The sequence below is a fragment of the Saccoglossus kowalevskii genome, chromosome 16 (genome assembly GCF_978046115.1).
Source record: "Saccoglossus kowalevskii chromosome 16, keSacKowa6.1, whole genome shotgun sequence".
In the NCBI taxonomy this organism is placed as follows: Eukaryota; Metazoa; Hemichordata; class Enteropneusta; family Harrimaniidae; genus Saccoglossus; species Saccoglossus kowalevskii.
The window spans coordinates 3,052,382-3,071,590 of NC_140656.1; the positions used below are offsets into that span (position 1 = coordinate 3,052,382).

The 19,209-nt window shown below is 36.2% G+C and overlaps 1 protein-coding gene across 1 annotated transcript; it reads right to left on the minus strand.

The window, feature by feature from the left end:
- Window positions 1-10,664: 10,664 nt before the first annotated feature.
- On the minus strand, window positions 10,665-19,190 carry LOC100374313 (mitochondrial ubiquitin ligase activator of NFKB 1-like). Its single transcript, XM_002733844.3, has 3 exons — window positions 18,750-19,190; window positions 14,406-14,614; window positions 10,665-12,765 (listed from the first exon to the last, which is right to left on the minus strand). Exons 1-3 carry the CDS (start codon window positions 18,849-18,851, stop codon window positions 12,045-12,047), a joined length of 1,032 nt encoding a protein of 343 aa, XP_002733890.1. The 5' UTR covers window positions 18,852-19,190; the 3' UTR covers window positions 10,665-12,044.
- Window positions 19,191-19,209: the final 19 nt, after the last annotated feature.

Here is a 19,209-nt window from a genome sequence, read left to right on the forward strand (position 1 = left end):
AAAACAATTTAGAATAAGTTAACGGCTTTGTTACGCCAATGTATTGTTCTAAGTTGGCCATCATCAGGGTAATAATGGAGGCAGTATTTAGTAGTCCAGTCAGGTAACCCAGTGCAGCACAGGCTGGTCCATGTAGATAACTTCCTCCCTCGATAACCACGACGTACGTCTGTAACATTAGCAGAAAACTGAGGAAGGCCCCACAACAGGCAAAGTTAAAGTAGCAGTAACCTGTAAAAAAGACACGAACATATTTGGGTTTAGTGACTTTCAGGTTGAAGCGTGAACAGCCTGAGTGTATGGAATGATTTATTCGGTGTACGAAAAACAATCACAATCACAATCTTCATGCAGGTACATGCTATGCGAACAGAGATGAATGTAATATTCAAAGAACGGCATAAAGTTATTTAGTGTTTTTAAAAAAATTACGATTGTCAGACATTTTTAAAACATGGGTGATATATCATGTTCTGACAGCAGAGTAGACGTCAATGTTCAGGTTTAATGACACAAAACATAAATTACAGACTGAACCAGTTCAGATCTCAGCGGCAAGCATTGCGTGGCATGAACAATCTGACACAACAGTTTTGCACATTGAGATATTTATCCTGTTTTCAACGTATATATTGTCAACAATGTTTTGGCTGCCGACCTAGTAGATGAGTTTGTTCACTTTACATTCAAATTGCGCGCTCCACCTAACTAAATTGTCGTTGTATTCCTACTGACAATAATTTTCTGTTTGTCATAGTAATCGAGTTTGTTGAACCTGTCCGACTTGTTCTTCAAAGAATTGCATTTTGATGCCCAAATTAGCTTCTGTTAACTTCTGTGAAGCCAACACATAATGTTTGCATGCAGACGCCATTACAATGGAATGTCAGCGTGATTTGCATAAACTGGGGGGGGGGGGTACAGGGATTTACCCCATTCCAAGTGACCGGCCTTCTTCCAATCAGATTGGCGTACTAGATGGGAGATAACAATGGCCTTTATTCATCAAGTTATGCACGCAAATGGTAACATAATCAAATACGAAGGTATAGCTCAGGCTCATAACAGTAAAATCTTTTAGAAAACAGTAAATCTTTGTTCATGTTGATATTGGTGACAATATAAATTGATACGTAATATTTTCGTTAAAATAATATCGTACGCTGTCTAAATTGGATCAAGATAAAATGGTGAAAACTGAAACTAATACAAACAAAAATGATTAAAATTGATTGATATCGAAATTATAGGAATATTGGTGTTGAGGTATTTTGATTGTGGAACAAATTTTAATATTTGTGAGATGGCATAAAAATAATATCAGACGACCAAGATGAAATCACTAACGACAGTGATCATCATGTGGTACACATTAACCAACCAGTAGTTCAGACCTACCTAGAGCTGTCTTTAATTCGTTGTATCTCAGAAAACCAGCAATGAAAACAAGATTGCAAGGCAGGGCAACAGTCATTAATAATATTGCCATACAAGCAACAGTATAGTCTTGTGGTGCAGACTCTGATGTCGTAATGTTCTCTCCATTGTTTCCAGGCCAGGGGATTGCTGGTTGAATGGTGACGTTGTCATCCAAAGTATCCTGCAAGATGCAAAACAAACGGTGCATTATTAATGTTATTACGCAACGCAATGCGACCAAGCAGTTTTACAGCGAATGGTATAATGTCAAATGATCACACATTCTGATTATTCAAACATACACAGTGTACAGTATAGGAAATAGACGACGAACTAAACGTCTTTTGCTCAATATAGTTTCATAAAAGCACAAAAATGTTCTATGATCTTCTATTGCTATAAAAGATCAAACGTGAGCCACGAACCAAATTTGCTGTCAGATAAACGTGACCTTGCTTTATATGGATTACGGAGTTAATACAGTGTTTTTTATGAGGAAAAAATAAGACAAACAATTCTCTGCGATTTTTGTAAATTTGGAGATGACGAAACAATGCGTCTGGAACTATATTTGAAAAAAATGAAAAAAAAGGGAAGATACACTAGTTTCAGTAGTTTGCCCCATGCTAATACATTGACGATTAAATCTGTTCTCATGTGGAAATCCTGCGCACCCACTCACGTGTTGATCAAACACCAGTATATGTCGCCGAAAATAGTTATGTGGGACATCTTTGCAAGGCTTCTGGCTTGTTAACATAGGGCTGTTTTTATGTTTATATACAATATTTTAAAGCGGGGAGTCGTCATCTGCGCATGCGTCAGGTGACCATAGCGTGTTATTGGTTACAAACAAGCGTCTGTTGTTACGCTGATATACGAAATTCCTTTCATGATGTCTCGATATGAGACTGTTCAGGTGCAATGTGACGAAATTGTGTAATCATAATAATTAAATTAACTTTGTTATTTATTTATTTATTTTACTATTTATACTCCTTATCAACTCCTTCAACTTAGAAGTTCAAATCATTGGGTCAGCTATTGCCCATATTAAGTTCTTAGTAATATCTGTTGCATTCACATACATCATATTTGTTCCACTAAATACGTAACTTCGCATTCGTCACACATTTAGGTAGTTTATTATAGTTATTTTGTTCGCTAGGTAATATCGGTTTTTACTTTTACATAGAAAACTGACTTTCTTCGAAATCACAATTTACCTATAGTAACATAATCAACGTTACTGATTACCGAAATGAATGTATTGTTTTCCAACATACCCCCTTCACTTATTAAACGCTTAGTCAACTCGAGTGCCTTATTATTTTCAGTCTAAATAGCGGTATAATACATCTTTCATTGCGTAAGAGACCAATTAAAATATATTTTTTTATTTTCCCAATCAATGAATTAAAAACCTGGTAACCTGGTACTGTATTCATTTAGGCTAAGCATTTATTGTGATAAATGAAGGGCATTTATTATTAGGACTTTTTCATAGATGGGGAATTCCCATTTATCACATGTTTCTTTGTTTCTCAATTAGACTGTTCGCATTTATTATTATAGTGCCTAAATCAAACACTTCAGTCTTTTATTGGCTGATTCGCCCATTTAAACCCTGTTTGTCCATATCCATAGAGCCTCTGATTTTGCCTAAGTTAAGTTTCAAGCCAAACACTCTCTCGAAACCTTTCATTTCTTCAATTATTTTCAAGACTTATTTATCTTTTACAAATATTGTAGTATTATCTGCCAACTGTGCTATTTTTACTGTTTTTCCACAAGCTAAATCATTTAATTATAATATACACTATAGCAAACTTTATGTATTTGTATGGTTATTATTCACTTACTCCCTATACATAACATAATATCTGTGATTATATTTTACTTATTTGAAATCATACCTGCAAGTTTGTGACATGTGAAACATGTTGGTATAATGTTAAAAACAAACATAATGTAACAGAGCAAATTACACAAAACTTAGCGAAACTGAAAATTAGTATTACATTTGAAAGGAACATAATATACGTTTTACCCATATTATAAATCTATGTAAAACTGAAACAAGGATACTTTTATGAAACCAAATGATAAAACATATGTCATGCATTAATTATAATAGCATGCAAATTGCTGAAAAAAATAACTGTTGGTGTCTAGGTGTTGTTGGTGTCCAAGGCGTTTTTATATGCATAGCATCCCAATCCTTGGATTTCATCCCCTATGTGTTCATTTTGTAACACAATGAGTGTCATTTGGCTCAGTATTGCATGGAATATGATGCAAATAGACAAAACATACGTCCACTTTAAATACCTGTACCACAAATGTAACAGATTCCTGCGTATAGTTCATCGCTTTCGTGTTCATCTGTTCAATGTTCAACTCTGACTGATTTTCTCTCGCTTGACAGAGTTATATTTATCGATGTAAAACTTTAAAATATAATCCTGGGTCAGAGACTTTCCGATGACGTAGACGAAGAAGATGTAGTTAGACTTTACAAAGGCTGTCACTGATGTGTTATTTTCTCATCTAAGATGATCACGTGATCCCCACAGTTCTAGATGATACCGACACTGGGACAATACTAATATTATAACACCAATTAGGGTGTATCTGCATCAATTTATTTGCCTAGTTATGGTTACCCAGCAACTGAATCAGTATGATATGATATTTCAAAGTAATTGTGCAGAGCTGTCATGGAAACGACCAACGTGTCGAATCTCTATTTTTTCAATGAATTTAACAGATTTAATGATCACGTATACGACGACTGGGAAGAAAGACAATGCGCACTGTGAAATTACAGTACACCCTAGCTATTGACGCAATTTAACTTTTTTTCCACGAATGTAATAAAACTCTATTAATAAATAAATGAAATAATATCATACCGAGCCTTTAATACAATACCACTCTCTCCATAAATAATATCATACCGAGCCTTTAATACAATACCACTCTCTCCATAAATGTAACAACCTTATTATAAAACACTGCGGGTGTCATATGTTGATTTGTTTACTAATAGATTCTTACATATTTGATTCAGAGTTTTTAATTAGTTCCTGTTAGGTCGAAGTCAGAAAACGGAACAGATACCCCCCCCCCCTGTGTGCGCGTCTGTCTGTGCGTCCGTACGTACGTGCGTGCGTGCGTGCGTGCGTCACTCTGTCGGCATCTGAATCTTTGACACAATAGTGCCGATCTCATTCAAACCTCCCAAATACACATACATTTTGGAAGACACGTCTATTAGTTTTTCGACCTGATTCAAAATGGCCGGATGGCGGCCATTGTTAACTTTAAAATACATCAAAATCAAGAATTGTTGCTATTCATCAGTGTGAAACCCTGCAAACATGAAAATGACACATTGTCTATCAAAGGTAAGAATTCGACATAAAATGATAAAAGCAAACATGGAAACGAAATATTTATGATTCATTTAAACAGCACAGTACAAGGACACTAAGAGGGAATACAACCATTGACATAGTCACTGCAAACCTGAACTTGACACATTGTCAGATATAAATGTTACATAAAACTTGAAATGTACAAATCAAAAGATAATGATTATCAACACTAAAAACAAATTATATGGTTTCTTTGATGCATTGCAACCTATGTAACTAGGGGCTATTACCGGGATCACTTTGCATGCGAGTATTAAATAAAACTAGTAATAAAAAATATAAAAATTTAAATCAAAGAGTAAAATTCAAATGATTCAACTAATCTGCAACTATACACACACCTCATAGAAAGTTTGGTGGAAAACTAAAGACGCATTTCCAAATACCACCCTAATGCAAATAATAAACACAACTCAATTTAAAAATAACCAAGAATAAAACGATAAAATAACAAGTCATTGTCAATGACACGTCCCCGTTCCGTTCATATTTGAGTGACATATACATTCAAAGCAGATCATGACCGAAATGCACCTGCATATGTACAACACATTGTGCTAAATCTGAACAAAATCCATCCATGCATGACTGAGATCCGGTTCTGGAATTGTGAAAATACGTGATTTTGATGCATTTTCGGCCTTAAAATGGCCATCATTCAGCTATTGTTAAGCAGATCATGAAACAAATGCACATATCTATTTGTGACATGATGTACCATGTGTGTGTGAAGTTTGAACTTGATCACTCCAGACATGTCTTGGATACGGATCTAGAACTGAATTCTTTAAAACAAAATGGCCGCCAGTCGGCCATTTCGAACTTGATCCGGAAAAAAAAAGATGTGCATCAAGGTCCTATTATGTTTAATGTATGTACCAAATTTGAACAAAATCCATCCATGCATAACTGAGATACGGGTCCGGAATGGTGAAAATGTGCGATTTCAATGCATTTTTGGCCTTAAAGCGGCCCCCATTTGGCTATCGTTAATGAGATCATAAAACAAATGCACATACGTATTTGTGACATGATGTACCTTGTGTGTGTGAAGTTTGAACTTGATCAATGCAGACATGTCTCGGATACGTATCCAGAACTGAATTCTTTAAAACAAAATGGCCGCCAGTCGGCTATTTCGAACTTGATCCGAAAAAAAAAATGACGTGCATCAAGGTCCTATTATGTTTAATGTATGTACCAAATTTGAATGAAATCCGTCCATGCATAACTGAGATCCGGGTCCGGAATGGTGAAAATGTGCGATTTCAATGCATTTTCGGCCTTAAAGCGGCCGCCATTTGGCTATCGTTAATGAGATCATGAAACAAATGCACATACATATTTGTGACATGATGTACCTTATGTGTGTGAAGTTTGAACTCGATCAATCCAAGCATGTCTCAGATACGGATCCAGAACTGAATTCTTTAAAACAAAATGGCCGCCAGTCGGCCATTTCGAACCCGATCCAAAAAAAAAATGACGTGCATCAAGGTCCTATTATGTTTAATGTATGTACCAAATTTGAACAAAATCCGTCCATGCATAACTGAGATCCGGGTCCGGAATGGTGAAAATGTGCGATTTTGATGCATTTTCGGCCTTAAAATGGCCGCTATTCGGCTATCGTTAATCGGATCATGAAAAAAATGCATGTGCATATGTCCCATATAATGTGTGATGTATGAGTGAAGTTTGAACTTAATCGGTCCATGCATGTTCGAGATACAGGTGATCACGGACGCACGGACGGACGGACGCACACAGGGCAAAACATAAGTCCCCGTTTTCGGACTGCGTCCGAACGGTGACTAAAAAGCCTATAAAACAGTAAATGGTTTATTTGATCACCCAATGAAGGCGAGATAACCCTGATCCCAAAACAAATGAAACTCTATTGCCAATTGCTTAAATAAAAAAATTGTATAACATATTAATGTATCACAACAAGAATAAACAATTTATTTGATTTTATAAAGCGAAACCATGTCTTAATCAATCTTAGCATGTACCTACCATTCTAGTGAATATATATGTAGTAACAAAAAATACAGACACTTGCTCGTTACAATCAGTCTTAACCTAATGAAAATGTGTTGTCCAGACAATGCTCCAACTAGACATAATGCAAATGCTGCTTTCTTGGTGATGTCATCAATTTACTTCAAGACAGGGATGTACGAGACCCCTGGATCTTAGCCACCTCTGTGGTCTACCTGAAAAACACAAAATTTGAGCAAGGATATTTTGTAGGTGTGATGGTGGAATAATTCTGGGCTTGCAGACAGCCCACTCCATGGAATTGTGTGCACAGTCGAGTCAGGGGTGGTCTACTAAAAGTTGTGGAGTCCACACTCGACATGAACTTCTGTGAAATTAGAAATACTCAACTATAGATCATTTAACACAATTCGTATAGGGCTGATGTGCATAACAAGCATCATTTCTCACAATTCTTTTCCTAGTTGCAGTTTCAAGCGAATCAGTGGCAGAACAAGCTCAGCATCAAGCTTCAGTTTTTGTGCTTTGTCACAATTTTTACATGAACTTCATGGAAATAGATGACCACACTTGCCATTACATACATGGCATTCAGATCATTTGGTAAAGCCTATACAAATGTTGGATTCTAATACAACCATAGAAGGAGCAGGCTTATTTTCCTTGTGACATGTCATGATTTGGATAACTCCACCACCTTGAAATATACAACTCATGCTGAAATCATGAAAAATGTAATTTGTACATTAGAACATTCTCTCAGATTGACGCAATTGTCAAATTTCAATAATTTGTTTATTACTAATAAATCAAGCAGACCTGTACGAAATACCAACTCAGTACAGTGATAAGGTACAAGGATGGGCACAAAGAATCTTTGTCTGTGCAGAGTGTACAATGAATGTTAAAACTGGACATGAATACGATGGGCAAGTATACTATTACCTGAGAAGTATGGTACAAGTACGTATATACAGAGTTCTCACCAGATACGTGACACAAGATAGAAATACTTCATTTGTCTTGCGGAAAAAATCTGCCTCACACATTTAATTTCTGGTGAGAACACGGTACATATATGTATACACATAAATTACCTAATACCAGTATATTAATAATGAACAGGATAACAAACATACATGTACCATGGGTAGACAACACACCAAACTGTGTGACATACATCATACATTACATTAAAGTATAATGTTATTAATTATTTGGTGAGATAATGATGCACAGGAAATGAAAGGGCACAGATGAAACAGAAAACTCTACACAGTGCCATATTAAATCTAAAATCAACACTCCTGTAAACCGTGTATGATAAAATAGAATATCACAGTACAAATATCATAAAAATATTATAAGCAGGTATTATACAATACGTTTGCAATTTTTTCCCCTGTAGAGTTTGTTCACACAATTTTCTTTATAATACAGATATTTTTTAATAGCCACCCCTTCAAGTTTTAAACTGTCAACCCCTAAGTATATGAAATGCTCAAGTTCCTACTTTGGGCTTCTGAATTTAAAACAAAAACTAGCAATTAAAACAACAATGAAAAAAGAAAAAAACTATAAACTATAGGCATGTGACATAGAATATATCAGTATTCATGTCATAATATTTACTATAACATTAACTTTGCAGATAGATATCTTATGTTTCTAGTAGAGGAGAACACGCAAAGCACAAGTATTGTTAATCGTATTTCTCATATTGGCCTCGTAATATATGGGAAGTGCACCCTCACATCTGGTCAATAATTCCCTATCACGCCTGGACCAGCGCACCCGGCTTTCATCAATCAAAACGAAATGCATCATTCCAAACTACTTCATCTGTTGAGGTCACACCGTAGTAAAATTGTAATTACACCTGGGTGGTGTGTGTTTAAACCTTTGTGGACTAAATGCAGAGCCGTATCCAGTCCATAAAGTATAAGGTGTGTGTTTAAACCTTTGTGGACTGAATGCAGAGCCGTATCCAAACCTTTGTGGACTGGATGCAGAGCCGTATCCAAACCTTTGTGGACTGGATGCAGAGCCATATCCAAACCTTTGTGGACTGGATGCAGAGCCATATCCAAACCTTTGTGGACTGAATGCAGAGCCGTATCCAAACCTTTGTGGACTGGATGCAGAGCCGTATCCAAACCTTTGTGGACTGGATGCAGAGCCATATCCAAACCTTTGTGGACTGAATGCAGAGCCGTATCCAAACCTTTGTGGACTGGATGCAGAGCCGTATCCAAACCTTTGTGGACTGGATGCAGAGCCGTATCCAAACCTTTGTGGACTGAATGCAGAGCCATATCCAAACCTTTGTGGACTGAATGCAGAGCCGTATCCAAACCTTTGTGGACTGAATGCAGAGCCGTATCCAAACCTTTGTGGACTGGATGCAGAGCCGTATCCAAACCTTTGTGGACTGAATGCAGAGCCGTATCCAAACCTTTGTGGACTGAATGCAGAGCCGTATCCAAACCTTTGTGGACTGGATGCAGAGCCATATCCAAACCTTTGTGGACTGGATGCAGAGCCATATCCAAACCTTTGTGGACTGGATGCAGAGCCATATCCAAACCTTTGTGGACTGGATGCAGAGCCATATCCAAACCTTTGTGGACTGGATGCAGAGCCATATCCAAACCTTTGTGGACTGGATGCAGAGCCATATCCAAACCTTTGTGGACTGGATGCAGAGCCATATCCAAACCTTTGTGGACTGAATGCAGAGCCATATCCAAACCTTTGTGGACTGGATGCAGAGCCATATCCAAACCTTTGTGGACTGGATGCAGAGCCATATCCAAACCTTTGTGGACTGGATGCAGAGCCATATCCAAACCTTTGTGGACTGGATGCAGAGCCATTTCCAAACCTTTGTGGACTGGATGCAGAGCCGTATCCAAACCTTTGTGGACTGGATGCAGAGCCATATCCAAACCTTTGTGGACTGGATGCAGAGCCATATCCAAACCTTTGTGGACTGGATGCAGAGCCATATCCAAACCTTTGTGGACTGGATGCAGAGCCATATCCAAACCTTTGTGGACTGGATGCAGAGCCATATCCAAACCTTTGTGGACTGGATGCAGAGCCATATCCAAACCTTTGTGGACTGGATGCAGAGCCATATCCAAACCTTTGTGGACTGGATGCAGAGCCATATCCAAACCTTTGTGGACTGGATGCAGAGCCATATCCAAACCTTTGTGGACTGGATGCAGAGCCATATCCAAACCTTTGTGGACTGGATGCAGAGCCATATCCAAACCTTTGTGGACTGGATGCAGAGCCATATCCAAACCTTTGTGGACTGGATGCAGAGCCATATCCAAACCTTTGTGGACTGGATGCAGAGCCATATCCAAACCTTTGTGGACTGGATGCAGAGCCATATCCAAACCTTTGTGGACTGGATGCAGAGCCATATCCAAACCTTTGTGGACTGGATGCAGAGCCATATCCAAACCTTTGTGGACTGGATGCAGAGCCATATCCAAACCTTTGTGGACTGGATGCAGAGCCATATCCAAACCTTTGTGGACTGAATGCAGAGCCGTATCCAAACCTTTGTGGACTGGATGCAGAGCCATTTCCAGTCCATAAAGAATATAATAGCATGATTAGCTATGCTGTTTCAAGTGTAACATCAAAAGGGTTAGTTTTATTTACAAGATGCTGATCATGAGTGTTTCTGTTACCAAGACAATATGACAAAAACACACTACTTCACTACATTGACATCAGTGGTCAGTATCATTTACATAAACAAAAATAGCTCCATTCAGTACATTGTTGTGCACATCACTTGACAGTAAATGTAATTTTTAAACATCCATATACACATACACATACACATACATGTATTCTAACCAATTCCTCATACAGTAGGGGTTATAAATTATGACTCAACTCATCGTTCAAACCCAGCTTGGCCAATTTTTGAAGAACTCCTAAACCTAAACCTTGACATGTGGCTAAGCAGTGAGTTCAGAAATGCCAGACACTAACAAGTGTGCAATTACCGGTACTAATCTACATGTGAATGAACAAAAACTAACTGGTTGTTACTAATAAGAATATAAAAAAAAACTAGCAATTACAATCTGCATATAAAAAAAACTGTGGCTGTTACTAATATGCATATGAAAAAAACTACACAGCGACAAAAGACGAATTGTAGAGTTACAGAAATAAACATTGCACTCAGGACAATGGGTCACATGACCAACAGTGGTTACATGTTTAACTACAAAAATGGTTCAACATAAACCACAACCACCACCAAGACAGAGTAAAACTAATGTCACTGCAAAATAAAAGTCAACAATTTTTCAATGGTGTACAATTTTGTAAAGGTTTTATAACAAAAAGATTAATGTAAAAAAGGCTTAGAAGCAGCTCCCATGTGATAATAGATTTAATCGAGGCATAGATTTAATATTATTATTAAACCAGATCTTCGAGGTGTACTATCTGAGTATTGAAGTTAATAAGTTGATAGTTTAATAAGTTGATAGTTTTCAATCTATGATACCTCTGTACCAAGTGTATTTTAAATTTAGTGATTAAAATTGCCAAATTTATGTAAATTATGAGATGCATGGATTTCAACTATAAAGTTATCATACAAAGTTTCAATTGAATTTGATGAGTAGAACTGGAATCTGTGAAATTTGTTAATTTATGCAAATGAAGTGATTTGTATGCATGGAATTCAGCCCTAATATAAACAAGTATTTTATTTACCCCATAGCACATATTTCAGTTTTATTGAACGGTAGTTGGCTGGTAATTGAGATATCAAAAAATTGTTGGATTTATGCAAATTAGGTAATTAATATGCACACATTTCAACCGAAACCTAATCAGGTCTGTGTGTTGTACCAGAGCATCTATGCAGCTCGTTTCATTGAAGTCAAAAAATACAATTGCAATTTTGTATTCTGAATAAACTAAACTGGAGTTGAATCCTATTATTGTACATGATATTTTTATCAAAATAATCTAAAACTAGGTGCATGAGAATGCTAAACATAATGTTTGAATTATGAAATGTTTCTTTAAAGTATGTATACAGCATTTATATAGAATTGCATAAAAAATTATCATTCTTTGTTAACCTAGCATTGCTGTAAATAATAACAATATAAACACTATTGTAAATTTGTGTTATGCATGAAACACTGGAACAGTTCGTGTTATTCTCTGCCTACATATAGGACACTGTGGAGGTTGCAATGCTGTCGCACATTCTGCACAGGCACAGATGTGACCACAGTTTAAAATTACAACTTCTCTTGGATTATTCAAGCAAATCACACAGACTTCGGCATTAGGATTTTCCTCCCCACTGCCATTCCCATTCCTCTGAGCTTCTTGCCTGTTCCTCCTTATCAGTTCGAACTGTCGTCGCATTGCTCTGTTTGTTCTATACTTTTTTACAGTTTTCCAAATATAATAGAGTATAAAAGCCACAGTTGTGGTGCCAAACACATAAAAGAGCACTCTTGAAATGCGAAGTTTACTGTCCATATCTTTTATTATTTGACTCTTAGAGAGTCGACTTAGAATGTACTCTTCCCCTCCTGTTGGTGGTCCCAGTTTCACTTCTCCATGTTCGAGAGACAGCTTACCAAGACCTGTTAAAACAGTTCCAACTGGAAGAAGTTTCTCAATCTCTTCATAACCTTTTGTCTTTTCTCCTGATGCCCAGTTAACAATAGATTCACCAAGACTAGACTCGACTGGCTGAAACTGGTCATAAACAGTGTCAAGGTCTAAACCACTTGCTTCTAGGGGATCATCAACTGTCACAGAGCCTGTATCCTCCCCCTCAATACAGAATGGTACATGTCTGGAAGTGTTCCGTATATGTCTACTTGTATCATGCCTATGAAGTTAATCCAAAATACAAACATCAGATTTTAAATATTACAGTCAACCCTACATGATAGTGATCACCTCTATATAAAGATCACCTGTGTATAAGTGACCACTTTTAGGCAGTTCCAAGGTATAACAAGAGAAACGTGTGTATAAAGGAGCACCTATCTTATGTTACGCTTTCAGCAATTTTTCTGCAGCTTCGCCTTTGTTTAGAGAAATATAGATTGATATTTAAAAATCAGTAATGAGCCAAATCGCCACATAGCGTAGATGGGTATTCACATGAAATAGATCACTATAGCATCAACAAAATTAACATACAATGTATTTGGTGTTGTTTCAGAAATAGTTCCACTTTCAACATTCTGCTTTTCATCTTTTCAGACTGTGGAATTATGTATGTAATAAATGTATATTCCTATGATAATCACTAGAGTATATTGAAAATATCATGGGATTATATATAAATATTTTTTAGACAGTTTGTTGTTTATTAAGTGTTTCAGTCAAGTTACCAATCCATTGGAACCACTCCATAATCCCAGTTTTGCCATATCTGAACGCAGATTCATATTTTCAAAACTAGTAACAGTGTTTTGTTACCCAATGTACACTCTGCATAAGCATAACAGTGTTTTGTTACCCAATGTACACTCTGCATAAGCATACAAGTGTGGTCAGTATACAATTAGCATAAAGACGAAGAGAACATGATATGAGTATGGATTTACAAAAATGAACCAATGACAAGAAATTTTGTTTGACAATGATTATTCTCGCAAACCGAGTATTTTGAGTGTAATAACCCTTTCTCGTACGAAGATAAAACATCAAATCGATGGTTTATTATTAATGTCAGCAGCTTTTCACCATTTTAGCTCAAATTTTTTATTATTTCAGAACACTGATTCAGATATATAGGAGTGATGTTTTTTTACCCAAACCTATATATCCTGCCAAATTTATAACAAAAATGCTGACTGAAATTTCATTCTGCTTGCTATGGTTACCAAATTTCCTAACATTTACAGACATAATTCATAGCATGTAGTCATATACACTGATTTATAACCAAGTAAGTTTGTTTAAAGCACAAATTACTAAAATATAGTGATTGTTTCATTGTTACCATGGAAACAATTGAGTTCATCAAAATCAAATTTCACATAAAACATTAGCAATTTTTGTCACTGGTAGCAGAGATATTCAAGCTTTCAGGGGAAAACAACTGATATTTAGTACTAATTCAGGTTAATTCAGATAATGGGTCTATGGCAGACAATTATCACATGTCACCTGGTATACGTGTATACTTTGATTTACTTTATAGCGTGCATGTGGTGTGAGTGGAGTATGGTAATCGTCACAATTTCTGTTTGGAATATTTATGCAAATTATTTGCTACCACTGTGAAATACAAGACTGTATTTCTAATATATTTTGAATACCCACAATTTTGTGTCCATGATGTGTGATTCAAAACAAGCATGGTAAAAATTGTAGTTCCTTTTATGGCCATGTTAGTACAGAAGATTTCACAAACTACAACTGAGTAAAAATTGTGAGAATACTAGCAAGTAAACTTTCACAACTACCGGTAGTCGTGATAACTTTCTCTCAGAAAAATTCAAGAAATTATCTTACCATAGTCTGGTGGCTTTACTCCATTCTGTCTTATGTTCTTTCAGTATTAGTGTCTGTATAAGTCCAACCATTCCTGCTACATATTGACTTTTAATTGGTTGAAATAATGACTTTGCCTCGCCTTGGATGGTCACATAAGGTATTGTGTTGTTCTGAGCATCTCCAACAATACTCTTCAAATTAGCATCTATTTTGTATGTTGGCGCATCCTGAGTGGAATGACAAAAATCAAAGAAAGCTTAGAAAGAACTCCCGTGTGCTGAGAGTATTGGAGACACATTAATTTAAGATTTGCTTTTCAAACAAGAAGCTTGGCAACTAATTTTTGGAATAATTAGTACATGTGATATCAGTGTAAACGCTGGAATTTGGCTAATTATGCAAATTATTTAATATCCACTGATTTTAACCCAAAACTAATCAGGTCCGTGCATTGTCCTAGAACATCCATGTACCAAGATTCATGGAAATTGGACAATTAGTACTTGCGATATCAGTGTAAAAGCCAAAAATTAACTAATTATGCAAATTAGTTAATTAATATTAACACATTTTTACTTAAAATTAAACAGGTCTTTTGATTGTTCTCGGGCTTATATATACCAAATTTCATAGAAAAGTAATGAAGTAAAATTATTAATTATGCAAATTAGGTGATTAATATTTCACATATCTGTCTGGGCATCGTCCTATGTATCTATGTAAGTTTCATTAAAATGTGATGATTAGTACCCGAGATATCAGTGGAAAAACCAAAATTTGACTAATCATTATGCAAATTAGGTTAATTATATGCATGGATTTTTACCCAAAACTAATCACACCTTTGCATTAGTGCAGATCATCTATGTACCAAGTTTCATCAAAATCTAATGAATGGCTCTTTAGATATCAGTGGAACAGTCAAGGAACTGCTAAAAACTAGCTAATCATCATGCAAATTGGGTAATTAATATGCATGGGATTTCAACCAAAACCTAATCAAATTTGCGCATTAGCCCAGAGCATCTATACACCAAGTTTCGTTAAAAACCAATATACTGTTCTCGAGATATCAGTGGAACGGACACACCCCCACCTACCCCACCCACCCACCCACCCACCCACACACACACACACACACACACACACACACACACACACACATATACATACATACATACTGACAGGGTAACTGCAAAGACTCCCATAGTGTGGGAGTCAATAATGTATTTATTTTTATTTTCAAAAATGGACCATTTTGCGTTCAATACGAGATCCTGTGTTATGCGTAAAAATTAATGTAAAACAGGACTAACAAAGGTCATAGTGTTGTAGTAGCGTCAGAACATCACATGGGATTTGACAAACAAAGTATTTTTGGGGTATTTCCACAATTAACAAGCCATGCATGCCACAGTCCCCCTTATAGTTATCAAATTTAAGATATATAGTTTTGTTTATAGTAATATAGCTGGAATATAACCATGTCAGGAATATGATTTTTTTAACATTACAGCAATTCCAGGCACTGATTTGACGCCGAAGTAGTGCTAGATGTTGATAACTTACTACAATAGGTTACACACTTTGTTTTCACATTTACAGAAGTTGTTACAAATAATGCAGACAGTATGTCTGCAATTTGAAGCGCACCAGAAGGAAGCTCCGCCCATAAAAGTACATTAGTAATTAGTTTTGAATTTCTCCTCCAATAAACGATCAAGGCTCTTAACTTAGTTTCCTACTTCAATTTGCGTCACATGTTATTTCAGTAAGCACATAAAGTGGTGGCACTGTAAAGAACGTTAGTTGAAATGTTGATCAAAGTGCATTATTCCTACTATGGAAATACCCGTATCACGCTGATCTATATAACCACTAAACCGTGATATATTAAACTAACGTCTGCCTGCAACAAATGTCCTATGAAGACTTCGTCCAGTATATCAATAATGAAATTGAATACATAAGTAGAATGGATGTTATTCGATTATTAGTTCTCGACGATGAGAACCAAAAGGTTGCCACCAAATAATTCTGATGCTGCAGTGATTTTTCAGATTTTGTTTTTTACAAAACCTCCGCTGTTTTTACACAAAATTCATTTTTATTCAAAATAACACCTCCATGTTTACTTAGTAATCACCTAATTCGTGGTACATATCGCAACAAGGGCTTCAAGAAAATATATATTTTGCCATGCTTCATAACACCTGTCCCCTTGAGCATGATAACTCCCCCGTATCCGCAAACAGCTTATCACTAGCAACACATGATTACACGCCCATGACGGTTGCCGCCATACATGCACCGTCTTTGAGTAGTTTTGTCAAATTTACCGTTCGTAAATGCTCAGTCTCAACGTTTTATAATATTCGACATAGTCCATAACGTTGTCAGTTTTTTAGTCGCGGATTGGTCGCTCTTACGCTTTCCTGGCAGGATACTCTCGCCGTGGTAACAAACCATTTGACGATATTATAAGCTGTTTGCTTTGAAACATCACTTTGATTTCCAATCTTCAACTGTGGTGTTTAAACAACTTGGACAAATTCCAATTTGTAGACACGCAATCAACACGATGACTGACCAAAAGTGAATGAAAGACAGACGCGCCACAATGTCTGGGTGCATCTGACTTTGTAGCAAAAATAGAAAACATTGTGGGCAATATCTGTCAATCATTCCTCTGATTTGCAGTCGATGTTTATACTTCTAGTTGCAACTTATGTAAATGTGAAAACAAAGTGTGTAACCTATTGTAGAATGTTATCTACATCTAGCACTACTTCAGCATAGAATCAGTGCCTGGAATTGCTGTAAAATGATTGACATTTGTATCTGATCATCAAAAAAGTACTTGTCCATATTGAGAGATATTGCTCTGGAACAGCATTCAAAATCAGCCATTTTGAATACATGTATATACATGTATATATATATATATGCTCTTTTTGACTGCAAACTGGATGAAATTGTAAAGGCACGTAGCTACTTTTGGAATACTCTATCATTATACAATGATAATATTTTAAAATTACCAAAAGAAGATACGTTTGTGCATATTATGGGAATAAAAGACAGTTTCATTGCCAATAGTCTAGGAAAGTTTATTAACATAATTTTACAATGTAATACCTAATAGTGTTATCTGTTTTAACATTTTATTGTATTTTTAATATCTGTATTTTATGTTATTGTGTTGTTGTTTTTTTGTGTATGATTATTGACAATGGTTAATGTATTTCCAATTCATTAATTTGAGTCAAATAAAATATACTATACTATATATATATATATATATATATATATACGCTATATAACACGATATATAACGAATATATAAAATTTGAATATAATCAGTCAAAGCATGTCAGAGTTATGGCTCTCAAAGCCCAATCATCAGGAACCTGTAATGTCTAATGTATGTTATACGTTTGAACAAAATCCATCCATAAATGCAAGAAATGCTTGATATTTGAGGATTTTTTTACTACAAAAAACTGCCACCATTTGGCCACTTTCAAAAGGATCGTCAAACCAATATATTCGTATATCTATGACATAATGTATACTGAATATTAAAAATTTGAACATAATCAGTCAAAACAAGTCAGACATATGGGTCTGGAAACCCATTCATTAAAACAAAATCGCCGCCAGACAGCCACTTTGAATTTGATCTGACAAATAAAATGCTGTGCATCAGGAACCTGTAATGTCTAATGTATGTACCAAGTTTGAACGAAATCCATCCATAAATGCCAGAAATGCTTCCGAACGGGAACTAATAATGTGCTATAACATTAGCTGTGGGTCCATTTGGATGCCATTTGGTGTCACACATTTGTGTTATGCAAGTCTATGGGGGAGGCATAGCTCTTCTGTGTTGATGAAAATCCCAATGTCCGAAAATAACAAATTTAATGACACCAAATGCATCAGAAATGATTAAAATACCATCACAAAGACCAAAGACCGACACAAGAAGAGCTATGGACCCACAGCTACTAAGGGTATAAAATTTTATGTTTCATTTTGATAAAACAAGTATATCACAATGCCATATTCCGCCCTGCAGTTATTTCAACATTAGGCTAGGAAAAAACTAAAACAGAAAGACATTTCCTAGAAAAGTGGATATTTGGAAACTTACTTCCTACTTTGTAGATTTTAAAACGAAATGCCTGATATTATATACTCAATGACATCGGACAACACAATGTTCTCTCTGAAACTTAAAGGGATGTGTTTGTTGTGTTCGGCTGTCTATCGCTGGGTAACTACATAAATGAATCAATTATTAGTTACATGATACGCTGATTGACCCTGTCACCAAGCACTCCGATATTGTTAACGCACCTTGATTTGTTCTATACTGCGGTATTTTCCATTGTAGAAATAATACGTCAACGCAGTGGCTGCAGTACCACAGCCAGCCACAATCAAATCGGATAACGGCATCGTGATGTAATATTTGCGAACAGAACTGAAACCGGCGAAAGAGTTCAAGGTGAGTCTTGCTCCGCGTTAACACCACGACGAACGAAATAACCGACAGCGAAACCAAGTGAGCTACAGAACTGCAGCTAGTCTTGCTCCCTTGACAAACGCTGAAGCTGGACTTTGTTCACATTCACCTAAATACTGAGCTCCAATTCAGACCACTGGTCCAAATAAAAGTTTACATTCACCGTTGAGGGTTAATAGTTCCAGTTTCAGAGGACACAATCTGATGAAATAAAAGATATTTCACGTATCCCCTAGAAAAAACTTCCTGCTATCAAACCTAATGAACTCCATTGACCCCAAAAACGGATCA

What these genes read in the sequence shown, in the direction of transcription:
- LOC100374313 (XM_002733844.3), bottom strand. Translation starts at nt 18,851, where the DNA reads ATGCCGTTATCCGATTTGATTGTGGCTGGCTGTGGTACTGCAGCCACT. An exon ending in GCAGTATAGAACAAATCAAG is followed by an intron (nt 14,615 to 18,749) that starts GTGCGTTAACAA and finishes CATTCCACTCAG; the next exon opens with GATGCGCCAACATACAAAAT. An exon ending in AGTAAAGCCACCAGACTATG is followed by an intron (nt 12,766 to 14,405) that starts GTAAGATAATTT and finishes TTAACTTCATAG; the next exon opens with GCATGATACAAGTAGACATA.